Raw genomic sequence first — 26,311 nt, forward strand, 5'->3', positions numbered from 1 at the left:
AAACATTGATAAAGTACAGTCTTTTTCATGTTGGCATTTTCAGTTTGTCTCAATTTAATTTTTTATTTTTTGTGCACTGCCAGTCAGGGGTGCCAATAATTGGAGCCCACTATACATTAGTTAATGCCAATGCTTCAAATAACATTGTAAAGTGTGACCAATTAAATACATTCTCCTCCAGGCTCCATAACAAAAGACAAATGGACTGTTCTTGCTAACGTCGTTCCTTACCCAATCATTATACAGCCTTCCTTTTTAATTGCAACATTATAATCTAAATAACTTTTTTTGCATACATGCAACAGTATCTTTAACAGCATGAGCCCATCTTGACCCTCTAAATATTCCATATGAAGAAATACTCAAGTTAAATTCCAGAGTCTTTCTTCGAAAAATACTGTATATCTGAACTTGATTAAAACAGATTGACCAGTTGTACATAAATCAGGACATCATCTCAAGGTAATAAGGTCCAGAAGTATTTGCAAGTACCTTGTGATCTGTGCAGTAAAATGCCAGTGAATTGAACTTTATCATCATCTGCTTTCATGCTAGTCGTCTGCTGGTGTGTTTCTGTCTCTGTTCAGGAGTCGAACAGGTGGCTGCTCCAGTCAGCTGGGACTCATGGCCTTAATATGAGTCATAGGATGGTTCAAAACAACAACAAGGAGCTATGGGTTCTGCACAGGGGTTTTGTGCATGCAGACAGATGGGCCCAGGGGGCGTGTATAGACTCTTGACAGAATGTGAGGAGTGTGGGACGGTAGCTGATGATTTGCAGTTTACAGTGAATTATGAAGTATCCCATTCTATGTATTTTTTACCCTGAGTGTACGTCACAACTTGCCTCAAGAAATTGAAGTCACTGAGCTCAAATATTTTGCTGTAACCTACACTCTTTATTAGGAACATTTTTACTTTATTACACCTACTTATTCATGCGATTATCTATCTAAGCCGATTGTGTGGCAGCAGTCCAATGCTTTCTTTGACCGTGGAATGATTGTTGGTGGTAGACAGGGTGGTTTGAGTATCTCAGAAACTGCTGATCTCCTGGGATTTTAATTCACAGTAGTTTCTAGAGTTTGCAAAGAATGGTGCAAAAAACTAAAATAAAATCCAGTAAGCAGCAGTTCTGCTGACAGAAACGCCAGACTAGTCAAAGCTGACAGGACGGTGACAATAATGCAAATAACCACACATTACAACAGTTGTATGCAGGAGAGCATCTTAACACAGAATGCATCATAACTCTAAATGGATAGCCTACAGCAGTAGAAGTCTGAAAGATAAGTCTAATAAATACCTAATAAAGTGCTCACTGAGTGTATAGCCTACTTGCATATGTTTGTGAATGCTGTTCTGTGTTGGGTGTGTGTCCCAGGTGTGTTAGGTTCTGTGTTTCCTGTTATCTGATTTGTCTAAGTCTTTAGCGTTTCCTTTTATTTTTTCCCTCATTGCACACTGTAGTCTGTCTGTCAGTTCATTCATTCCCTGTCGTTTCACCTGTTTCCCACTTCCTGATTGTTTCCCACGCCTGATTGTCCTTTCCCTCTCATTACCTGTGTATAAAAACCCCTGTGTTTGTGTAGTTTGTTGGCAGATTGTTATGTGTCATGACCATACTCTCCAGTGTTTCTTTCTGATTGATTTCTGTTAAGACCCATTTTGTCTTAGACTTGCACCTCTTGATTTATCCTTCTGTTCTGATTCGACCCATAGTTTTTCGACCCTGTTTGGCTTATTGGTGTTTTGTTTCTGGATTCTGTTTTTGTTTGGACTGCCCGTGTGTTATCGACCCTTTCCCTGTGACATCGACTTTGTCTTGGATTATCCCTACTATATCTCTTGCTGTTGTACTGACCCATTGCCTGGACTCTTGTTTACTCTTGTTCCTCCCTGTGTCCTCAGGTTATGGGGATCGATGAGGGAGCTGGGCACAGTGTCGTTCTAGGGGCAGGTACTGTACATACACATGGGTGCACGTGTGCACACACACACCCACTACTCATTTGCAGACTGTGGGATGTTTGTTGGTGCCAGAGAGGGTGGTGTGAGAAACTGTTTATCTCATGGGATTTTAACGCATAAAAGTCTCTAGAGTTTGCAAAGAATGGTGCGAAAAACAAAAAACATGTCTTGGTGAGGTAATACCTATGGTGCTCATTGGCTTCACCTGGTTGTCATTATTGGCAGAGGATTTTTCCCCCTCCTAAAGAGTATTTAAGGCCAGTGCGGGCAGTCTACCAATGCTTTTGTGTTAACTGTGCGCTCTGACACAAAGCCGGTAATGCACAAGGTAGACTCGGTGAGAGTTAAGAGTCGGGTACTGTGCTGGTGTGTGTTTCGCTGTCAAGAAACAAAAAAGATTAAAAGGTAAGGAAGGCGTTCAGCTGGTGTTGTGTTCGCTGGCGCCTTCCTCAAAGGTTTTGGTTTTCTTTTTTCTTTCTTTGGACTCGTGTGAGTCAGTGGTTGGGGGACGTTGTCCCATGGTATGTATTTTGCTTTGCGTTTTGGTCCCGAGCTGCGTCTCGAGGTTTTATTTTCGTGCCTAGCCTTTTTTCCCGGCTAGGTCAGTGGTGCGGTTCGCCCTGTTTTAAAAGGGTTGATTTGTTTTCTTATAGCCGTTTTTTGGCTTTTCTCTTTTCCTTCTAATGTTCAGTTTCTGTTGTGTATATCCCATTCCCGTTGTTTCCTGGGATCTAGTGAGGAACACGTTCGCGTGTTCGTTTTAGAGGGTTTTATCCTCAGTCGCATCTGGCTCTCCGCCCAGCCCCAACCAAACAAAACATCTAGTGAGCAGCAGTTCTGCTGGCAAAAATGCCTTGTTAATGAGAGAGGTCAGAGGAGAAAGGCCAGACTGGTCGAATATGACAGACATTACAATAGTGGTATGCAGAAGAGCAATTCTGAACACCAAGACCAATAAGTCTATAAACTGAGTCTAGTAAATACCTAATAAAGTGATAGAACATGATTCAATCCATGCTGTAGATGCATTCTGACTATGATACAAATAATTCTGAGGAAACATAATGAGCATGCATAACAATCTTGTCTAACTGAAACCAATTAAATTTTATATCTTAATCACACAAGCACTCACAGGCAAATGACAGTTGTAGCAGCCAGCAATGTAGGCTCACTAGTCTAACCAGTCTAACTGAAACCATGTTTGATACTCATTCATTATTCACTTTGGCAACAAGCAAGAACTCCTCTGCGAATAAAATACACTAAATGCAGGAAGTGTTTTGAAGTATGTTACCTGACTCAGATAGTCAGCATCTCTCATTCTGAATCCACGGTGACACATTTGAAATGTAAGTTAACTTTTTTGCTTGCTTACAGACAGTTCATGTCTTTTAAGGATGCATTATTGGCACTCACCTTGCACTTATTCTAAGGATTTGATGGACGGCGAGTCCATGCTTATTTATCTTAATTTTAGTTCACCTCTTTTAATCTTTCAAGGCATCATCAGCACAATGCTTCAAAATTAGTGTTAGCTAGTAAGCTGTTAAAGCAACCCATGTTATGCTGTAGTAATAAATATGAAAGCCTATCATTCTTTTAATTATTATTTTTTCTCTATTGTAGTCAATTTCCTGATAGAACTTTGTGATAAAAGCATTGAAGCTATTTGAAATCCCAGCTGGAACCAGCTTCTGCTCCAGCTGGATGGTCTGTTACTTGTACCAAGCTGCTCCATCAGCTGGACAGGGTCTTGCCAGTATGGTTGTTTTATCTACCAGCTTGTTACGAGTTTGACCATCTCCAAATTAGCTTCAAACCAACTGGTCCAGCGAAAAACCAGGATAGAATCAAGCTGGCATTTCCACCAAGGTTTTAAACAATTTTACAATGGCTGTAGCTATGAGGAATATGTTTTATATTTGCTGGTGGAGGCTGTATATAATAACCTTGCACCTTGCACCTAGCAGAAACCATGGGTGTGAGAGGACTCACAAGTTACATTGAAGGAAATAAGAAACAGTTTTATGAGGAACGAAAGCTAAAAAACACCAAACTTGTAATTGATGGAAACAGCTTGCTCTGCAACTTTCACGTCAAATCAGGCTTGGACCAGCGGCACGGGGGAGACTATGAATCCTTCGCAAACATCATCCAACAATTCTTTGATGCCCTTACCACCTGCAACATAAAGCCCTTTGTCGTGATGGATGGGGCGATTGATTACAGTGGCAAGAAATTTCCAACACTAAAAGAGCGAGTCCAGGGCAGGATCGAGTTGGCTAGCAAGATGTCAAGTGGGAAGGCAAGGCAGTCCCAAGTTTCTCCCTTCACACTCCTCTCCAGAGCGGTCTTCAGACAGAAGCTGTCCAGCCTTAATGTCCCCTTTATCTACTGCATGTTTGAGGCTGACCAAGAGGTTGCCTGCTTGGCCAATAAGTGGAACTGTGCAGTGCTAAGCAAGGACAGTGATTTCTATATCTTCGACTTGAAGGGTGGGTACCTCCCATACGAGTTTTTCGAGTGGGACAACATCAGCATGTGCCAGGAGACCAAGGAAAGGTACATTCCAGTCTCCCATTTCTCCATCAACAATTTCTGTGCCTGCTTCAATAACATGAACAAAGAGCTGCTCCCTCTCTTTGCGGTGATTGTTGGCAATGACTACACCAGCCCAAGGTCCATGGATGCGTTTTTCAGCCGGGTTAACTTCTCGCAAGTGGCCCAGCCTGCACACTGGTGGATGCACGCCCGCATTGATGGCCTGCTCCATTGGCTGTCCCAATTCCCTGGGCCGGAGGAAGCGATGGATGAAGTTCTTGTCCGAGACAGTGCCCAGGATATCACTCAGGATATAATCTCCGGAATGCAGGAGTACAAAGTCTCCCACAGCAACCTGGCGCAGTACTTCATGCACGGAGCTTCAGTAAACAACCTGGCAAAATACTACACACCAGCCAACCTCCCGGAGCCTGTGAGACACTTGCCCGAATGGCTCCTGGATAGACTGTCCAGGGGCCACTTGCCCTCTTTCATTCTTGACGTCCTGGTGCTGCAGAAAACCATACTGGGAGTGCAGGTGGAGAACTGCCAGCTTCCCAGCAGCCACACAACCTCCCTGCCAATCCGCCAGGTCTTCTATGGCCTGCTTCTGGATGGGAATAGGAAGCTTCTCCAGGGGCAAGGCAGCGAGCAGGGAGAGACCACAAATCCAACCGAGGGCAGCCCGCTTTACCATGTGCAGGAGTTTGACAGGCAGGGTCTCAAATTCCAGGGAGCCTCCATTGACGCCATTCTTCCAAGTGGGATCCAGCAGCTGCCTCTGGAGAAACTGAATGAGGTAGCTACGCTTAGTCATTGTGTCAGTGAAGCTTTTTGAGCCCTTCACACCTTCTTCAAAAAATACTATGTGGGTCCTTTAATGAGCATTTAGTTCAAATTCAGCCTTATTGCACATCCTTCCTCATCCACACAGTTAACCAGTTATTCCAGCTGAGTAGTACCATTCTTACGATGTGAGAATTTGAGTTTATTGCTCTCACCTCAGAGCCAAAGGACATTTCTCTCAATGTTCTCTCTCCTTGCAGTACTCAATAACTAGGCATTAAACCCCTTGACCTAAATTTGATGCCCAAAGATATTGTATTAATTTGCATCATACCATATGAATGATGGAGAGATCCAAATCACTTCTGTTTGCTTGACTATGTTTCATGTACTCACTTGTTTTGTAGGTGCCTTTACCTGTCCGACTCCAGGTTCTCCTGGAGACTCTGGGAGCAGACGAGTGCATTACTATAGCCGATCGCCCCCACCTCAATTTACCTGTGTGTGTTACCTGCTACTGGCTAAGCAGCTCCAAGCCCAAACCTAACCTGCAGATGGTCCAGGCTCTGCTGCTGGGCATTGTGTATGGAGAACTCTGCAGACTTGGAGGCAGCCAGAGAGGTACAGCAAATTGTAAGGCATACTGTCCCTCATATATGCTAGGGATTACTGTATTTTTAGTATTATTATTTAATAGTAATAATAAATTCAATTTATATAGCGCTTCTCATTTGCGGTGGCAAATCTTTCCAGCAGATTTTATAGATTTTAAAAGCAAGGCCTGTTGGCAAAAAAAAGGCTTTAAAAGCATCAGTAGATGGGGTAGTTCTAAAATCATCAGAGAGGGTGAGGGGCTCACGAGCAGAAGGTCTCCCTTTGTCCAGATGTAGGGGGAACCTGAAGCTGTAGGGAACAACATTTTATCGACATACACAGGCACACGATCACATCAAATCTTGTAAAATCTAGTTTTCCAGGAAGTGGATGAAAAACACTTTGCCATGTATTATACACTAAGATGTGTTTGTATGGGTATGAAGAATTTATTAAATTGAGGAAAAAGTACATTTTCATTTCAGCTTGCCTTTAAGTGTAATTAAGAAAAAGTTCTGGGTTGCACTCGTGGTTGGAATGAAAACCAGCCCACAAATTGATACCCCAGAAGCAAGATTCAGAACCAATAGTGCATGCATTGTGTAACTTATATTGGGACAGTGCATTCTGTTAACTGTGCCTGGACATACATTTTATCTATATCAGTTTAAGTTATCATTGGCACTAGTGAACAGTCTGTCATCTGTAGAACAAAATGTATCATATACACTAAGATACAACCACATCTGTAGTTGGTTACACATTTCGTTATGTGTACATTGAACTGTATATGTATAATGCTGCATACATTCCACAATGGTATGGAAATAATGTACCCAATGCAATAGCATGACTGCCGTGCTGTTTGTTCTTTGCCTTTGTTCCTTGTCTCCCTTAGTGCAGCATTGGTTGATTTCACAGTTATGTTGATTTCAGAGTTCTGTAGGAAGCTCAATGGCTCATCTGAACTGATGTCACTGACAGTAATGACAGTCACTGATGCCCAGACGGGTGGTGTTACATCATCGGTAATGGTCAACACAACTCTCTCCCTCTAGGCCCAGCGGCTGAGTACCCAGGCGTGAGGGCAGTCTGTAATAGGCTGGGCAGGCTACGGGTCAGAGCGAATGAGAGGAGAGGGCCTGATTTGGATGTGGCCCATGCTTACAGCCAGTGGCAATCCTGCCTGTGGATAAGCATCTACCTGAACCAGCTGCTCTGCTGTCCACTTCCAGAGCCAGAGTGTGCCTGGTACAGAATGCCTGACTGTGCCCTTTCTCACAAAGGGCTGTTTACCCTTTCAGATAAAACAATATTCCAGGAGAAGTAGTCAGGAGAAACATGAAAGCTCAAATTGTCAAAAACAAGTATGGCCTGTTTGTTATTTTCGTACCTGATACTTTCACAAATAATTTTAGTGAATCATTAATTACACAAATCCTAGAATTCCAGAAGTGTTGTCCCATGAAGTTGTATTAGCTATTCACTAACATTATTTGTGAAAGTGTCAGGTATAAGAAAATGACAAACAAACCACACTTGTTTTTGACAATTTTACAAATTATAATAATAATATTAAAATAGTAATAAATAATAATCAAGAGCAGTTCAGGTATTCTGAGTGAAAGGCTCTTGGTGAAGGCGTGAATTCGCTCGTGCCCAGGTCATGCAGACTTTCGTGTCTCTCTTGGGACAGGCTGTACAGTGGGACATTCGTGCACGGTGCTGTGGTGGAGATGAAGTGGGGCAGTACCCCAGAGGACCTGCTGATGGGAGCCCCCTTTCCTGCACAGCTCTACAGGGACATCCAAGTGGCGGTGCAGCGCTCTGTGGGTGCTGACTTTTTCAAGCCCCAGTCCACAAAGAGGGAGAATGCCAGTTAGGAAGATCAGGGTTGGAGCTACACAGAAGTTTTTTGTAATTACAGCTCAGGAAATGCTTGCCCATTTGCACTGTACCTGTAATGTTTCTGTATCTGTCCTGCATTGTTAATTCTTGTTATTTATTCATTATCATACATCCTTGGTTATTGTTTTCCATTACAGTTTCTAATTTGTGATCCCTTGTTATGGCTGCGTCTGAATGTTTACCAGCCAAGTCACTCCCCTGTCTGCATGTCCCGCTATTCGTGTGTTTACCGGAGTTTCAGGTTTTCAATCTATGCAAATGTCTACTCCCTAATCTGGAGCCATATGTTTTACATATTTTGTTTTGCCTTCACCCTTTTGTACGTTCGGCCTTTGCTTGACTGGATTTTTGACCTTTTTGCCCGTTTACTCGACTATTCTTTTGCTTTCTGCTTTTGGCATTGTCTTGGATCTCTTTGCTCTTGAACTCGGAATGAATTACAACGTTTTTAGATTATCCCCTGGTCTGCGTCCGAGTCCTCAGTGCCGTACATAACAGTACCTAGAAACACATTTTAATAGCATAGCTGGAAAGAGTTTAGTTTGGCAAGGCATTACGATATACTTTTTAATACCACATGTACACTGTCGCCTGGATGGTAGGTGTGCATTATAGACATATAATATGCAGGTATTGCAGCATTACAGGAAAAGACTCCACACCGTTGTCCTTGCCAGCAGTGGATGCACCCAGTACTAAACCCGAGGTGCCAAAAATGATGAAACCTTGATTTTGGTGAAATCTATTTTTTATTAAATTTTTTTTAGATTTTGGTTGGTTCCATTGAAACATTAAAGTATTTTTCATGTTGGCATTTTGAGTTTCTCTCAATAATTATATTATTTATTGTGCATTGCCAGTCAGGAGTGCCAATAATGATGTGAATTAACTGTAAATAAAAGCTTGATTTATATTGCTTTAGATTATGCTGCTGTGAATTCTTTCTGCTGGATTTAAGTTAAACATAGTAACAGGTGGCACCCAATGAATAACTGTTCATGGAAGTTGTAGTGCTTCGCACATCTGGTGGAGAACCTGATAATTACAGCCACAATAATTGTTAGTCACACCCATGTCCCATGCCCGGACAATGGCACTGTGTGATGAGCTTACGATTGTTAGTGTAGTTCATATGCATGATACAGTGCTTAGAGAATGGGATTTACCCAACAGGGACTGCCTCTGTACTGTTCCACTGTGAGTCCCAGGTGGATAGGCACTGTCTGTTAATAGCACAAAAGCACTCTCACCTGCAAACCTCAGGTCAATCTGTACAGCTGTCAGTCAGTCCAGACACAATGTGAGCTGCTGTGGCATTTGGAGCTGAAGCACTTTGCATCTTGAAATGATGAAAAGAGATCTTCTAGGAATTTCACATGGAAATGATGTGAAAATATATAACTTGGGGTCAATATAATACCCTTTGGAAGTACTTTGGTATAAGCAAAGTATAAGCATTTGGTCATAAAATATTGGAAGGGTTATAGATTGGCTGTCCATCTGGTATGTAAATTAGAGGCAGAATAAATGTATGTTTACAATAAATGCATGGTCATATTCTGCTTCATTTCTGCATAGATTAATTGATCTGCGTCAATCTTTGTACCAACCATAAGCCTAAATCTCAAATACAACAAATGGGCTTCATTCCTTCCCCGATCGTAATCTGCCATACCATTTTTAAGCACAACAGTGCCCTCTACAGAACTTTGTTTTACATAGGATCTAGCACACATGGAACGGTATCTTTAAGATTATGATCCTATCTTGAGCTTGTAAATATTCTATTCCATAGACTAAAAAATATATGTGAATTTGATTAAAACAGATTGACTTGATTTGTGGCTGACTCAATTCTTGTTTTTATTTGTACAAAAATATTTGCCATGAGATTATAGTACATTCATGATAACAAGGAGATGTAAGCTTTCAATCACAGCTTATCAAACAAGGTATTTTATAACAAATGTCTCTACTCAAGCTCCTCCAACTTCCCTAAATACATTATTCCAAAGGTATTTTTCTATGAAAGACATACAATTTTGTATTTCCAGGCAGGACACCATGGATCTTCATCCAAATTGAGCCACGTAGGGGCAACTGCAAAATACAAGACTGATTTGCTTTTTTTCCTCTCACATAAGTCTCCAGCAATCATGTTTATTTGTGAAAAAAATATTCTGTGCGGGGGTAAAGAAAAAGTGAACAACATTCTTCCAGCAAATTCTCTCCAAGTAGGAGAGGCTGTTGTTTTCCACAGTTGTCGACATAAACCCCTCTGTTGACATTGCTTCAATTATCCACCACTTCCAATTGTTCTTTTATATTGAGGGTGTTTTCTGATTTCAACTGCAACTGCCGAAATAATTATTTTTTAATATTTTTTGGCGTGGTCCATCTCTGCCGTGAAATGTGCAATTTTCAATATTTTATTTTCTGTTACTATTTTATACTATAATTGTCTTGTTAATGTATTCTTTTATTCGTAGGTACCTAAGGTACTGGTATTGGTTCTGTAAATTGCATTTATCTTTTAATTCTTTTTTTTTTTAACACAGTTTTACCTTGATTATCTCTATCTGATAGCTGGTTCAATAATGTGGTATCTCCCAATTATTGCATTAACTTGTACCTCCTCTCTTACTGTCCACTCAATTTCTTTCCATCTGGCCTTGTAGTTGCATTTTATTCTGGGTTTATTTCCAATCCATCTACACTCACCAAGCAGTTAATGAGGAACATTTTTACTTTATTACACCTACTTATTCATGTGATTATCTATCTTGCGGCAGTGCACACAATCTTGCAGAAACGGGTCAGGAGCTTCAGTTAATGTCCACATCAACCATCAGAATGGGGAAAATGTAATCTAAGTGACCCTGGAATGATTCTTAGTGGCAGACAGGATGGTGTGAGTATCTCAGAAACTGCTAATCACCTGGGATTCTCACACATACTAATCCCCGGGGTTTGCAAAGAATGGTGCATAAAAAAAATCCAGTAAAATAGAAACGCCTTGAAAATGAGAGATGTCAGAGGAGAATGGCCAGACTGGTCAAATTACTAGTCACAGTAACACAATTGACCACACATTGCAACAGTGGTATGCAGAAGAGCATCTCTGCACACACAACACACCATAACTCTATGGCTTCTTCCATCCATTATCTTAACCCACTTATCCTGAACAGGGTTGCAGGGGGGCAGGAATACACCCTGGACAGGTTGCCAGTCCATCACAGGGCACACACACCATTCAATCACACACTCATAACCACGGGCAATTTAGACTCTCCAATCAGCCTAACCTGCACTGTGGGAGGAAATTGGAGTAACAATCCCTTAACAATTATTTTAGATAAAATGAAACAAAGTGAAATAGGCAATACAATTTTACTTTCATTTTGTTAATCTCAATCAAAAGGAACTATATTGACCATCACAAGTTGGTCACAAACAGTTAAACATACCAGTCAGCACTGACAGGGCAATAATACAAAGGAATACACCAGGAAGAGGTGTATTCCTTGCCAGGAAGACTTGCCAGGAAGAGGATGCAAGTGCATATCATCCCCACCGACATTCGGGAAGATGGTGAGGGAGGCCATGAGTAACCCAAGGATCGCAGTAAGAATTGCAGACATTGTTTGTGTCTTGGGGTCACCAAATCTAAAGCAAAACATAAAATGGCACCTCCATGCTGTCTTTGTGCAAACTCTTTGGAAGGGTGGCACAAAGACAGCTCTTACTGAGCACAATAAACAAAACGAAGCATCTTGAGTTTGCCAAGCCTCATTGGAGTTATGCCCAGAAGAGAGTGAGATGAGACCAACATTGAACGTTTTGGCCATACACACCATCAGCATGTTTGGCGGCAAAATGGAATGCAAGGAGAAGCACCTCATACAAACTGTCAAATATGGAGGTGGAGGTGGTGGTGGGGGGGGGGGGTCATTGATGTTTGGGGGATATTTTGTTGTCAGTGGTCCAGGGACACTGTTTAATCAATACCATACATTGAATTCAACAAAGTACCAGGAATTTTCAGCAGTCAATCTGGTTGTCTCTGCTAGGAAGCTGGGACAGGAAGATTGTCCAGCGGGCAATGGCTCCAAACATGCACCAAATCTACACAGAAATGGTTGAGTGAAAACAACCTACATGTTCTGGAATAGCCATCTCAGTCTCCAGACTTAAATCCCATCTAAAACCTGTGGCATGAACTGAAGAAGGCGGCCCAGAAATGCAAACCCAAGGACATTAATGATTCTGAATAGTTCTGCATGTTACGAGTAAGTGTAGGCCTATCACTAGCCTACTGTGAAAAGTAGGCCTATCTGGTAAACTACTCAAGCACACTAAATTACTATTAGGTCCCATTCTATTTGAAACATTTTTATTTCAAACCATTTGAAAGTCCCGAATGATTGGTTTAAATTACACTCAGTGACGCACCACCAGTCATCTTTACGTCATTTCTCCAGTATTTATATTTCAAATCGAGTTTAGGCTGTGACGTCACAGTAGATGCCTTTCAGTTCAGAATTAAATAAATACAAATAATCCTGCTTTGGCGAGTATTCTGCTGAGTATACTAGAGGACAGGACATAAGTAATAGAAGATGGATATTAGAACCGGATTTTATAGCAGAATCCTCTCGGTAGGCTATTTCTTTTTCAATGTATCATATTAAGTTATATATAAGGAATCCTCCGGAGGAATGGTCAGAAATCTCTCCAAATGTGTTCTCTAACCTAATCACAAATAATAGAACTTAAAGACTCATGGCTCTCATCTTTGCCAGGGGTATTAGATTTTTTATTTGAAAAATTTGAGACTTTGGTTAATAAAGTACACTTCACATGTTGGAAAATCAAGTTTTTTAGTCCAACGAGAAGATCGTAGGAAAGAGATAAGTGGCTTTTAAAAATAGTATTAAAGGAAAACAGACGTTATTTTCAGGCTATTCACATGTTGCTATTTATTTGTTATATATATTTTTTACAAAGTATGATTTTTGGAAAATCCCCAAAGCGAGTTTCACCTCCGGATTTTCAGTTTGCTAGCATAGGTATTCCACGTCTGGACAATAAATGAAATGAAATCAAATAAATGAATGAATTCACGGTAAAGTACTAGCTAGCCTATGTTGTATATTCAGCAGAAGGTCGATGATTGCAGTAACCAACATTGCTATTCAGCTTTCGCTTTTACCTGCTGTGGCTTTTCATCAGACTAGGCTGCTGAATGGAAGGCCTCGGCTATTATCTGGTTGGTATTTGTAACTATAAATGATAAGTAGTTATTTGTCCATCATTGCTCTTTATGAGTGCACAACCAAATGATAATACCAGCTTAATAAATAGGCCTACCGGTTGTCACAGCGTGTTCAATATTTATTGTCGTTGGAAAATAAAATGTATACAATCTGGTGGTATTCATATTAACGCTATGCATAGCCTAATTTAATATGAAAGTTTCTTTTATTGGTCTCTTTACATGAAAAGCACATAATTTATAAAATCTTCCAATCAGAGTCAAATTTCTTGGTACACAGATAAACAAACTAAACATAAGTATCTAAACAAATCATACAAATTAAATTATCGAGCACTTAAAGACGATGGAGCACTGGTGAAATGAAAACAACAAACAAACTAATTGAATATGAAATAGGCTAAAACAATGAAAACCCCAAGATATTTACAACCTGATTATGCACGATTATATATTTATCTTTGCGTCGCCATGTCCCTTTATATGGAAATAGCCACCGGTAACGGTAACTTTTGATTGGTTGTGGGGCCACATAATTCAACAAATAAAAATGTAGTGCATTTCAGAGTTCTAGAAATAAAACGAAATTTGGAAGGGACTGTCCTCATTAAAAAGTTCTGGTCAGTTTAAACACGTTTTAATACGCATAGCTACGCATCAAGGCAATATAGATATGAAACCAAATTCGATTGAATTCATGCCAGAATCCGAGATATCTTTTAAAGATATTAATGAATTATTGTTCACCTAGCTTATTTTGTCTCTGGCCGAAATATTTTGTTGTTTTCGAGATGCGGTCGAACTGTTTACTGTAGCCTAGCCCCAGAAAATTTAGTGCACAATTTTCCGAAAGAGATATTGTCATTCTAAACCACTGATTTAAACAGACAGTCCCAATTTGTTTTTATATGGGCAAAAAACAAAAAAACCTATGGGCTTTTTGATTGAAGCGTAACGTTCGGTGAAGTGCAATCCCTCCAAAATGACCATAAGTGGGCCTATATTACTCGAAGGACAAAACTGTTCATAGCCTAGTCCACACTGTAATGTATCTCGCTTTCTCTTGGCTTTTGTCATACTGCAGACTAAAGGTTACGGTTATGTTTTCGTGGAATGCATGCCGACTGTCGAAGAACATCTGGAGCTGGAGGTGGACGTGGTGGGGATGGAGGATGGGGTAAGTACCGTACAGCACTTTCATTTTCATTTCAGTCATTTAGTAATGACCCAGTTTTAACCCAGGAGAGACACAGTACAACTGTAGTACCATACATTATGACATCTAATTGCTTTTTAAGGGTGAACATGACAGTTTAAGAAATAGGCCAGCAGTATAGCATAATAAAGAACCTGGGCTTGTTACAGAAACATTTCAGCTTTCTTTCCCAGGTGAAATGCTGCTTTTGCACCCTTGAGTAAGGTCCAGTCACACTGTAAGAAGTCACACTGTAGAAAAGCACCTGCTAAATGACTAGAACTGTAATGTAACTATCCTGCAGGAGACCCACAACACCATCATCGCAGTGGCTGAGGCAGAAGCCTCCAGCCAGCTCTGCCATGGAGAGGAGGCCGTCCCCAGCATTGTTGTGATGGTGGATGTGGTGGAGTTGGAGGATGTAGTAAGTACAGCACAGTGCTTTCATTTTCATTTCAGTCATTTCATAATGATCGCCATAATGTTTGGGGGGGGCGTTAGCTGAGGAGGAAGTGCAGTCATCTGTTAATTTGAAGGCTTTTGGTTCAAGGGTGTGGGTGTGTCGCTCAGGGTGTGTCGAAGTGTCCCTGAGCATGACTCCTAACCCCCAATTACCCCCAAATCCCGACAAGCTGATTGGTATCTAGCATAGCAGCTGGTCACCGATCGCTGTTGGTGTGTGTGAGTGGGTGTCTGAATTTACCATCCAGTATTTCTCAGCTTTAACCCAGGAAACCCTATTTGTTTATTCTCCATGAAAGTGTTGTGCAATCCTTAAAGTCCTTAATCTCAACTGCTTAATTAAATATCTGCAAAAATGGCTTGTTTGTAATGTGTGAAGAAGTCGCTCTGTAGAAAAGCACCTGCTAAATGACGAGAACTGTAATGTAACTGTCCTGCAGGAGACCCACAACACCATCATCGCAGTGGCTGAGGCAGAAGCCGTCAGTGAGCTCTGCCCTGGAGAGGAGGCTGTCCCCAGCACTGGTGTGGCAGTGGATGCGATGGAGTTTGAGGTTGTCGTAAGTATTTTACACAGTACTTTCACTCTGGGAAACTACAACCTTAAATGTGCTTCCTTATGTTTTTTAAGGATGAACTAAAGACCAAGATACCGTAATAGACCGCAGTGTTTATATGAATTTCATGACAACATTCATAACATTTCCTGGTAAAAAAAATTCAAAAGATTAACCTGCCCAAACACAGCGAACTCAAGAGTGATGTCTGGTCAGGTACTCCGTGTATATCTGTTGTGCCAATAGTTGTATTTTTGATGTATTTTCATATGGGTCAGAACTTTGTAGAGGCCCCTGAATTTGGTCTTATGTTCTCTACCATGCCTTCATCCAGTGTGCTGCAGATGAAGAGATGGGGGCGCTGGGAGATGGGGAAGCTGCCCATCAGCCAGAGAGCCTCCCACAGAGTGAGTCTCACAGATAATGTGCTCTGGATGGAAGATGGCAAAATGTACATTTTGCTCTTAAATTCACTGTGTATATATGCATATTCAATTGGAACCCCTCAGCTCAGTTAAATCCAGAAATTGTGTGATCAAAGGGAATCCAGAAAATGCTCTGCAAACCTTGAATGATTACTTGACTATGGTATTATTTTACTATTCACGATCAAACTTAATTACTTAACTTAAAATGTGAAGACCAGTGAATACTTGAATAGATAGTACACTGAACTCTCAGGTTTTACAGTGATATTAACAATAAGGGAACACTCCTGTTTTTCTCAGAGGTGGGAAAGAAGAAAGCTTTCTGGAGCTTCTTCAGCAGGGTGTGGAAAGCCCTCAAGAGCTCGCTGTGCTGCTGCTCTGTGGAGGAGACAGAGTGAAACACCACCCACCCTGCTCCTCCCCCACCTAAACCCACCTCCCAGCCTACCCCTACCCAACCACTCCCCAGCCGATACCTCCACCCAACCACCCCCCAGCCGATACCTCCATCCACCCACATGAGAGGCAGAGGCTGGCCATTTACCTTTCACAGTAAGCCAATGATACTGCAACTGATGAGCCAGCACTGGCAACTAACAGACCTGTGCCGATGACTGATGGGCCAGCAGTGAGCAGTGGCAAATGAGACAGCATATGAGCCTGACTACTGACTCTCCTAGGCTGGCAGCTCACTCACGTGGACTAGTAATCCAATCTCCTCGACAAGCAACTCATTACATTACATTACATTACATTACATTACATTATTGGCATTTGGCAGACGCACACTTCGTGTGGTACACTGTCACCAGAGCGACGTACAGTTGATTAGACTAAGCAGGAGACAATCCTCCCCTGGAGCAATGCAGGGTTAAGGGCCTTGCTCAAGGGCTGAATGGCCCTGCGGATCTTATTGTAGCTACACCGGGATTAGAAGCACCAACCTTGCCTCTCCCAGTCATTTACCTTAACCATTACGCGGCTGCCCCAGACTCAATTGTTTAGACTAGCGTCCCACCTGCCTAGACTAGCAGACCACTCTCCCAGACTAGCAACTCACTCAGCTAGACTAGCAACCCGCCTGCCATGACTAGCAACCTACCCTTCTAGGCTGCTAATCCCTTGACTGGCAGCATATTCACCTAGGCTGGCGATTGGCTTGTTGGACTACTGATGTACCGTGGTGCTGATGATTAACAAGGGGTTTAACATATACAGTGGACTCCAGAGTTATTGGCACATGAAGGAAAAATGGCACAGACAAAAGTGATTGAGCTTGACTGCTCCATGATTGGATCAGAGACAGGTAGATAAACATAATGCTGAGTCTAATTCCTTTGTTTTTGCAATAGACTGAATGCATTTTGGGTTGAGATAAAAAGATGAACACAAGACAAGAGTTCAGAATTTCAGCTTTTATTTCCTGGTATTTACACCTGATGTTTTAAACTACTTTAAACATAGCCTTTGGATCACCCAATTTTTAGGTGTGCAAAAGTATTGGAACAGAGTATTTAAGTAAATGAAAGTAAATAATACTTCATATTTGGTAGCATATCCCTTGCTTGCAATAACTGCATCAAGCCTGTGATCCATTGACATCGCCAAACTATTGCATTCTTCTTTTGTGATGCTTTTCAAGGCTTTTACTGCAGCTTCTTTCAGTTGTCTCCTCTTTAGGAGGTGAAATACATGCTCTATTGGGTTAAGGTCTGGTGATTGACTTGGCCAGTCTAAAAGCTTCCACCTTTTCTCTCCAATGAAGTTCTTTGTTGTGTTAGCAGTGTGTTTTGGGTCATTGTCTTGCTGCATGATTCCGAAGTTCCTCCCAATTAGTTTCAACGCATTTCTTCATAAGTTGGCAGAGAGAATGTTTTTGTAGACTTCTGAATTCATCTTGCTGCTACCATCATGAGTTACATTATCAATAAAGATTAGTGAGCCCACTCCAGAAGCAGCCATGCAAGCCCAAGTCATGGCACTTCCTCCACGTGCTTCACCGATTAGCTTTCATGTTTTGGATGAGCAGATCCCTTCTTTCTCCACTTTGGCCTTTCCATCACTTTTGTAGAGGTTAATCTTAGTTTCATCAGTCCATAAAACTTTGTTCCAGAACTTTTGTAGCTCATCTCTGTCTTCTTTGCAAATTCGTCTTCCGATTCTTACTACTGATGAGTGGTTTGCATCTTGTGGTATAGCTTCAATATTGCTGCTCTGTAAGTCTTTTTCGTACGGTTAAGATGCGGTTAAGATTCCTTCACCCCTGCCCTGTGGAGATTGTTTGTTTGTGATGTCACTGCCTGATGTTTTGTGGGTTTTCTTCACAGCTGACAATTTTTTGTTTGAGGCAAAACCCAAGGCTAAAACCAACAGTAGACATTCAGTACTATTTATTGTTTAAAGGTACAAATAAATACTTCAAGAGAGGAATTGCTACGACAAACAACCTCAGACCACAACCCTGTTTAAGCTTCCCACAGTCTATGAATATAACGCGTAATGTAAATATAGTTAAGTGCTCTCGTTTTGGAAAGCTGACAGTGAAAACGCAACCTCTTTTTGTAGTGTTCCCCTGAGAAGATTTTTGCCAAACAGGTGACTTTATGAAATTTTGACTTTGGTGTGCTGCATAACACAATTTATATGTTTTGTCTTTTTGAAGTTTTCACTTCAGCTAACCTTTTTCCTTCAGTTTAGCCCTCCTCTCTGATCTAATCACGGAGCAGTCAAGCTCAATTGTCTTTGTCTCTACCATTTTTTCTTCATGTGCCAATTGTTCTGGAGCCCACTGTATATGTTAAACCCCTTGTTGATCATCAACATCATGGTAAATCAGTAGCCCAACAAGTCAATCGCCAGCCTTGGTGAATGTGCTGCCAGTCAAGGGATTAGCCGGCCAAGGAAGATAGGTTGCTAGTCTAGGCAGGTAGGACGCTAGTCTAAACTAGTGAGTTGCTAGTAGGGGAGATTGAGTTCCGAGTCCACGTGAGTGAGCTGCCAGCCAAGCCAGCCAAGGAGAGTCAGTAGCCTGGCTCGTGCTGTCTCTCATTCGCCACTGCTGGCTCATTAGTGGTCGGCACAGGCCTGTGAGTCATCAGTGCTGGCTCATCAGTTGCTTTTATCATTGGCTTACTGTGACAGACTATATATAAATTGAACATCTCAACTTTCATCTTTTTAGTAATACAAGTTTATATTACATTTAAAAAAAAGCGAAATAGAACTTGAAACATCTATGGGGCAGGTTGAAACAGCGTCCGAATTGTTAGGAAACAGACTGGAAAAAATTTTTTTTTAATAAAGTCAAAGGTTGGTGAATCCAGCATTCGTACCATTTCATCTGATAATTGTCTTGTAGTAATGGTCTATATTTTGTCTTGACTAACCACATATGGCAACATTAATATGTAAATGAATAGAAATGCGAGTGCTAAATACGATAATGTAATTGTACGTGGAATATATGACGTTATAGTAAAAGCTGTTGTTGCTGATGCATTTATAATAGCATGCCCCGGCTGTGCTATAGCTGTACTCCTGCATGGCTCACAGTCTCTGGTTGCTAGTGAAATGTGCCCAAACTATACTGCTTTATAACCCACAAGACAGTGATTTAAATGGTGTACATGTGGAGTCATCATCAGTTAATTGAAAAACACTTTTGTGAAAAAAGCGTGCTAAAACACATATTTGTTACTAACTTTCAAGTTTTCAAATCACCATGCCACTCACATACAAGAAGCGGGTTGCTATAATCAGTTCTAGGATTTTTTTACTGGGGTGGCCAAGGGCTGTCTGGGGGTGGCCACTATATCTCCTGGCTTCACGCGGATTAAGTATTTTTGGGGGAAATCAGCCAAAATATGCGTGAGTGTAACCGTGTCAAGGAAAAGACCCAATGCTGTGATCCTTGCCAGAGGTGGATGCACTAAGTACTGAACTAGGGATGTCAATAATGATGAAACTTAGATGAAAATTAGATTTTGCTAGGTTCCATTGAAACATTGATAAAGTACATTCTTTTTCATGTTGGCATTTTGAGTTTGTCTCAATTTAATAATAATATTATCTTTTGTGCACTGCCAGTCAGGGGTGCCAATAATTGGAGCCCACTATACATTAGTTTATGCCAATTCTTCAAATAACATTGTAAAGTGTGACCAATTAAATACATTCTCCTCCAGGCTCCATAACAAAAGACAAATGGACTTTTCGTGGTTACGGCGTTCCTTACCCAATCATTATACAGCCTTCCTTTTTAATTACAACATTGGAATCGAAATAACTTTTTTTGCATACATGCAACAGTATCTTTAACAGCATGAGCCCATCTTGACCCTCTAAATATTCCATATGAAGAAATACTCAAGTTAAATTCCAGAGTCTTTCATCAAAAAATACTGTATGTCTGAACTTTTTTAAAACAGATTCTGATCACACAAAGCGCCAAATGTTGCTGCTGCTGTAGCCTATCCACTTAGAGGTTTGACGAGTTTATGGTGCAAAAAACTAAACAAAAAACATCCAGTTAGCAGCTGTTCTGCAGGAAAAAAATGCCTTATTAATTTTTAATGTTTGATATTCTCCATTAATTTACAATAGTGCTCAGAGGGGCTCATAGCACAGACAAACTTCAAACACTTCACTGCTTAGGTTAGCTGTGGGCGTGCTTTCCTGACTAGTCATGTCTGTGGCTTAGGTTACCTAAGGGTGTATCTTGTTAAATATGCATGTCTATGACAAGGACACCTCTGAGAAAAAATACACTAAATGTAGGAACTGGCAGGGATTTTTGGTTTCTACAACTTCGATAGTCGAAGCAAGCGGTGACGTCCGTTCCATATCACAGAGTTCAGTGCTGTGTAGAGTGTACACATTGAAAGTCGTTTACTGAATACTGACAATTACTGCAGATAATGTGTTCATGTCTCTTTAAGAGATCAAGTTCAGTTTCGATTTGCCAGAATTTGCATTGTATTGTTATTAGTCCAGTTTATCACTTTGGCAGTGACATAAGGAATAGCATTCAGAATTCAGAACAAGCAAGAACACGTCTGAATAAAATACACTAAATGCAGGAAGTGTTTTGAAGTACGTTAACTTATTGAAATAGTCAGCATCTCTCATTCTGAATCCACGGTGACACATTTGAGATGTAAGTAAACTTTTTTGCATGCTTACAGACAGTTCATGTCTTTTTAAGGCTGCATTACTGGCACTCACCTTGCACTTTTACTCAGGATTTGATGGATAGCGAGTCCATGCTTATTTATTTTAATTTAGTTCACCTCCTTTAATCTTTCGAGGTATCATCAACACTATACTTCAAAAACAGTGTTTGCTAGTAAGCTGTTAACGCAACCCATATTGTAAGTTTACCACATCCAAATTGAGCCAATAAAAATCCAGGTGACTGTACTGTAGTAATAAATGTGAATGAAAGCCTGTCATTCTTATTTGATTAAAAAACTAATTCTATATTGTTGTCAATTTCCTGTTGGGGATTTGTGAAAAAAAGCATTGAAGCTATATGAAATCCCAGCTGGAACCAGCTTCTGCTTCAGCTGGATGGTCTTGTACCAAGCTGCACCATCAGCTGGACATGGTCTTGACAGGATGGCTGCTATATCTACTGGCTTGTTACAAGTTTGACCATCTCCAAACCTGCTTCAAACCAGCTGGTTCAGCAAAAAAACCAGGCTGGCATTTCCACCAGGGTTTTAAACAATTTTGCAATGGCTCTAGCTATGAGGAATATGTTTTATATTTTCTGGTGGAGGTTGTAAATAATAACCTTGCCCCTTGCCCCTACCCCTAGCAGAAACCATGGGTGTGAGCGGACTTACAACTTACATTGAAAGAAATAAGGAACAGTTTTATGAGGAACGAAAGCTAAAAAACACCAAACTTGTAATTGATGGAGCCAGCTTGGTCAACAATTTCTACATCAAATCAGACTTGGACTGGCAGCACGGGGGAGAATATGAGTCCTTGGCAAACCTCATCCAACAGTTTTTTGAGGCCCTTACTGCCTGCAAAATTGAGCCCTATGTTGTGATGGATGGGGCGATGGATTACAGTGGCAAGAAATTTGAAACGCTAAAAGAGCGAACCCAGGGCAGGATCAAAGAGGCTGCCAATATGTTAAAAAAGAAGCCAGGGCAGTCCCAAGGTCGTCCCTCCACACTCCTCTCTGGAACGGTCTTCAGACAGAAGCTGTCCAGCCTTAAAGTCCCCTTTATCCGGTGCATGTTCGAGGCAGACCAAGAGATTGCCTGCTTGGCCAATCAGTGGAATTGCCCAGTGCTAAGCAAGGACAGTGATTTCTATATCTTCGACTTGAAGGGTGGGTACATCCCCTATGACTTTTTCAACTGGCGCAACATGAGCCAAAAGACCGGGGAATATTACATTCCAGTCTCCCAATTCTATATCAACAATTTCTGTGCCTGCTTCAATGACATGAACAAAGAGCTGCTCCCTCTCTTTGCGGTGATAGCTGGCAATGACTATACCAGCCAAGGGTCCATGTATAAGTTTTTCAGCCTGGTTGACTTCTCGCAAGTGGCCCAGCCTGCACACAGCAGGACACACGCCCGCATCGATGGCCTGCTCCATTGGCTGTCCCAGTTCTCTGGGCCGCAGGAAGCGATGGACGCAGTTCTTAAGATTGTCGGGAATAGTGACCCCAATATCAACCAGGACCTGCTGTCCTCCGGGATGCAGGAGTACAAACTCTCCCACAGCAACCTGGCGCGGTACTTCACACACGGAGCTGCGGTGACCAACCTCCCAGAGCCTGTGAGACACTTGCCGAAATGGCTCCTGACTGGACTGACCAGCGGCCACTTGCCCTCCTTCATTCTTGACGTCCTGGTGCTGCAGAAAACCATACTGAAAGTGCAGGTGGAGAACTTCAAATGTCCCAGCAGCCACACAACCTCCCTGCCAATCCGTCAGGTCTTCTATGGCCTGCTTCTGCATGGGCGTAAGCAGGGGGAGACCAAAAATCCAACTGAATGCAGCCTGCTTCACCATGTGCAGGAGTTTGACAGGCAGGATGACAAATTGAGGGAAGTCTCAGTTAAGGTCATTCCCCCAGATAACATCCAGAAACTGCCTCTGGAGACACTGAATGAGGTAGCTATGCTTAGTCATTGTGTCAATGAAGCCTTTTTATCCCTGCACACGTTCTTCAAAAAGTACTATGTGGGTCCTTTAATGAGCATTTAGTTCAAATTCAGCTTTATTGCACATCCTTCCTCATCCACACAGTTAACTAGTTATTCCAGCTAAGTAGTACCATTCTTATTTACATTTACATTTTAGTTTACATTTTGGCAGACGCTTTTAATCCAAAGCGACTTACAAGTGCATAGGTTCTACCATAAGTCAGAGCATCACATCCAGAAACTAGAAAAATACACAGGAAATGCTGTTCTAAACATAGTTGTCATCAGAAGTGCATTTATTTATTTTTTTTCAAGTATAGGGATATCAGAAAGGAGGGACAGGGGAAATCAGGAGGGAGGACTAAGGTAGAGTTTGAAAAGGTGGGTTTTGAGTCTGCGTCGAAATTAGGGGAGGGATTCTGCTGTTCTGACAGTGGTAGGCAAGTCATTCCACCACTGAGGAACCAGAACGGAAAACAGGCGTGAACGTGCAGCTCGACCGCCAGGTGCACGTAGAGAGGGAACCGTAAGGCGACCAGAGCTGGCAGACCGGAGTGGTCTAGCTGGGGAGTAGGGAGTGATCAGGGATTGTATGTAAGGTGGGGCAGTCCCCTTAGCAGCCTGAAATGCCAACACTAGGGCCTTGAAACGGATGCGTGCGGCAATAGGAAGCCAGTGGAGGAAGACATTCTTATGATGTGAGAATTTGAAATTCTCCTTACTTTTGTTTATCGCTTTCACCTCAGAGCCAAAGGACATTTCTCTCTCCTTGCAGTACTCAATAACTAGGCATTAAACCCCATGACCTAAATTTGATGCCCAAAGATATTGTATTAATTTGCATCATACCATATGAATGATGGAGAGATCCATATCACTTCTGTTTCCTTGACTATGTTTCATGAACTCGCTTGTTTTGTAGGTGCAGTCAAATGTCCGACTCGACGTTCTCCTGATGACTCTGGGAGTAGACAAGTCTATTGCTATAACCAATCGCCCCCACCTCAATTTACCTCTGTGTGTTACCTGCTACTGGATAACCAACTCTGAGCCTAAACCTAGCCTGCAGATGGTCCAGGCTCTGCTGCTGGGCATTGTGTATGGAGAACTCCAGAGAGGTGCAGTTGATTTTAAGGCATACTTTCCTTCTTATGCTAGGGATTACTGCCTTTTAGTATTAATCATTTCATAAATGTTGTTACATCATCGGTAACGGTCGACACAACTCTCTCCCTCAAGGGCCAGCGGCTGAGGATCCAGGTGTGACGGCAGTCTGTGATAGTCTGGGCAGGCTACGGGTTGGGGCAAAGAAAAGGCCTGACTTGGACGTGGCTCACGCTTACAGCCAGTGGCAGTCCTGCCTGTTGATGAGCATCTACCTGAACCAGCTGCTTTGCTGTCCAATTCCAGAGCTAGAGTGTGCCTGGTACAGTATGCCTGACTGCCCTTCTCTCACAAAAGGCTGTTACCTTTTCAGATAAAAAATATTCCAGAAGTACTCAAACATGAATGCTCAAATTGTCAAAAACAAGTGTGGCTTGCTTATTATTTTCTTATATCTGACACGTTCACAAATAATGTTAGTGAAACATTAATTCCACAAATCATTCACATGACTCCAAAGTCTGACCCCCTTATTGTTGATAGTCCCAATCATGAGCAGTTCAGGTCTTCTGAGTGAAAGGCTCTTGGTGAAGGGGTGAATTGGCTCGTGCCTGGGTCATGCAGACTTTCGTGTCTCTCTTGGGACAGGCTGTACAGTGGGACATTTGTGCACGGTGCCGTGAAGGAGATGAAGAAGAAGAACAGTACCCCAGAGGTTCTGCTGAGAGGAGCCCCCTTTCTTGCACAGCTCTACAGGGACATCCAAGTGGCGGTGCAGGGCTCTGTGCATGCTGACTTTTTCAGACCCCTGTCCAGGGAGAGGGTGAATGCCAGTAAGGAAGTTCAGGCGGTTGGAGCCACACAGAGCTTTTGCTCCTACAACAAGTACGATGCACTAGATAATGATGTTAATGAATCGTAGGCAGCACTCATTTTTAATGTTGCAGTTTTAGGAGGAGACTGTTGCAGGTTTCGGAGAAGACAAATTGTCATTTGTAATTACAGCTTAGGAAATGCTTGCCAATTTACGCTGTACTTAGAATTACATTTTAATAGTATAACTGGAAAGGAGTTTACTTTTGCAATGTATTTAGATATCATTATTTTTAATACTGCATGTACATGCACAGGTATTACAGTATAATGCATAAAACTTGATACTGTAGGAAAAATTCACAGAACAAGATGTTCTAACTCTGTTTTATGACAATCAATCACAAGTCAAAATCAGACTAAACCGTCAAACTGTCAGAGTTGAGCAAGCTGGTTCCTCCAAAACTCTTAAAGTTTCATGCCAAAAGTATTCCAATATGTATGCGGCCTATAATCAATATATATCACATTTTCTGCCTATTACTCATGTAATCAATATGTAAGCCAATTAACCTATATCATTAATTACGGATGAGCTTATGGAAATGCAAGAAACCACAGTGTCAACTGTAGAATATGTAATCCAATGAACCTATGTCATTAATTACAGCTGAGCTAATGGAAATGCAAGAAACCACCATTAATCAAATATTAAAGTATGATTGAGTATGTCTGTATATTTTCAAACTGGTTAACTGCTAATTTGTGCTAGAAGTATAGTGACCCATATGTAACCTGAATTTAATAAATAATGTGTATGCTTAAAAGGAAAATTAGAAAGTACAGAATAACATTAATCTTTTATGATTCCTCTTTGTTAAAAAACAGGGCAGGATGTCTTGCGTTGTGGGGGTGGGCTATCTTTGTCAAGGACAGTTTGCAGAACAGCTGTATGCCTGTACAATGCGATAAGAACATTTATTTTTAAGAATAGCTTATAATGCAACATATCATTTCTTTTTGAGCTTATGATGCAAAATGTCAATTATTTTGGACAAGAGAACATTTAAGAATAGCTTACAAAACAAACGTCATGTTTAAAGAAAACATTCATTTTTAGAGAATAGCTTACAAAGCAAAATTGTGACGAGAGAACATTTCTTTTTAAATAGCTCACAAAGTTAAATTATAATTTGGGCGATTGCCACAATGATGTTGGCACTCAAGAGTGCTGAAATCATTGTGGCGTGTCAGAGATCAGCTGGTATTTTTTAGGAGGAGTTATGTTGCAAGAAGTGTATAAAATGGGTGTGAAACCAACAATTGACGTTCAGTTCTGCAGAATTGATCCGGCTTTATGCACTTGTACTAATAAAGTCTGATTTTCCTGAAGAGCTTGCTGCCATGGTGTCTTTTCCCTCGTGAAGTTATTTTTCAACAAATTAGAGATTGGACTTTGAATTCTGTCGTTTCCTATTTATGTTTTAATATGGTTATTT

The 26,311-nt window shown here is 41.4% G+C and overlaps 2 protein-coding genes across 3 annotated transcripts; both read left to right on the top strand.

Annotated features, from left to right (window-relative positions):
• The first annotated feature begins 3,949 nt into the window (after window positions 1–3,949).
• On the top strand, window positions 3,950–16,279 carry LOC133137583 (protein asteroid homolog 1-like). Its single transcript, XM_061255915.1, has 9 exons — window positions 3,950–5,314; window positions 5,733–5,922; window positions 6,954–7,146; window positions 7,592–7,724; window positions 14,166–14,258; window positions 14,581–14,700; window positions 15,179–15,298; window positions 15,630–15,702; window positions 16,167–16,279. The coding sequence occupies exons 1-9, from the start codon at window positions 3,950–3,952 to the stop codon at window positions 16,277–16,279; spliced, it is 2,400 nt and encodes a 799-aa protein (XP_061111899.1).
• A 4,447-nt stretch (window positions 16,280–20,726) lies between these two features.
• Window positions 20,727–26,291, top strand: LOC133137522 (protein asteroid homolog 1-like). 2 transcript variants are annotated; one of them, XM_061255844.1, is made up of 5 exons: window positions 20,727–20,878; window positions 21,542–22,863; window positions 23,818–24,013; window positions 24,135–24,321; window positions 24,648–26,291. In XM_061255844.1, the coding sequence occupies exons 2-5, from the start codon at window positions 21,550–21,552 to the stop codon at window positions 24,919–24,921; spliced, it is 1,971 nt and encodes a 656-aa protein (XP_061111828.1). In that variant the 5' UTR covers window positions 20,727–20,878; window positions 21,542–21,549; the 3' UTR covers window positions 24,922–26,291. The 2 variants fall into 2 exon arrangements, with proteins under 2 accessions (XP_061111828.1, XP_061111829.1); XM_061255845.1 differs by having other exon boundaries at window positions 21,545–22,863.
• Window positions 26,292–26,311: the final 20 nt, after the last annotated feature.

Source organism: Conger conger, chromosome 9 (assembly GCF_963514075.1).
Source record: "Conger conger chromosome 9, fConCon1.1, whole genome shotgun sequence".
Lineage (NCBI taxonomy): Eukaryota > Metazoa > Chordata > Actinopteri > Anguilliformes > Congridae > Conger > Conger conger.

Coding starts and splice junctions, on each gene's coding strand:
- LOC133137583 (XM_061255915.1), top strand. CDS start 3,950: ATGGGTGTGAGAGGACTCACAAGTTACATTGAAGGAAATAAGAAACAG. Junction 7,147..7,591: donor CCAGAGCCAGAGTGTGCCTG/GTACAGAATGCC, acceptor CTCTTGGGACAG/GCTGTACAGTGGGACATTCG. Junction 15,299..15,629: donor CGATGGAGTTTGAGGTTGTC/GTAAGTATTTTA, acceptor GCCTTCATCCAG/TGTGCTGCAGATGAAGAGAT.
- LOC133137522 (XM_061255844.1), top strand. CDS start 21,550: ATGGGTGTGAGCGGACTTACAACTTACATTGAAAGAAATAAGGAACAG. Junction 22,864..23,817: donor CTCTGGAGACACTGAATGAG/GTAGCTATGCTT, acceptor CTTGTTTTGTAG/GTGCAGTCAAATGTCCGACT. Junction 24,322..24,647: donor CCAGAGCTAGAGTGTGCCTG/GTACAGTATGCC, acceptor CTCTTGGGACAG/GCTGTACAGTGGGACATTTG.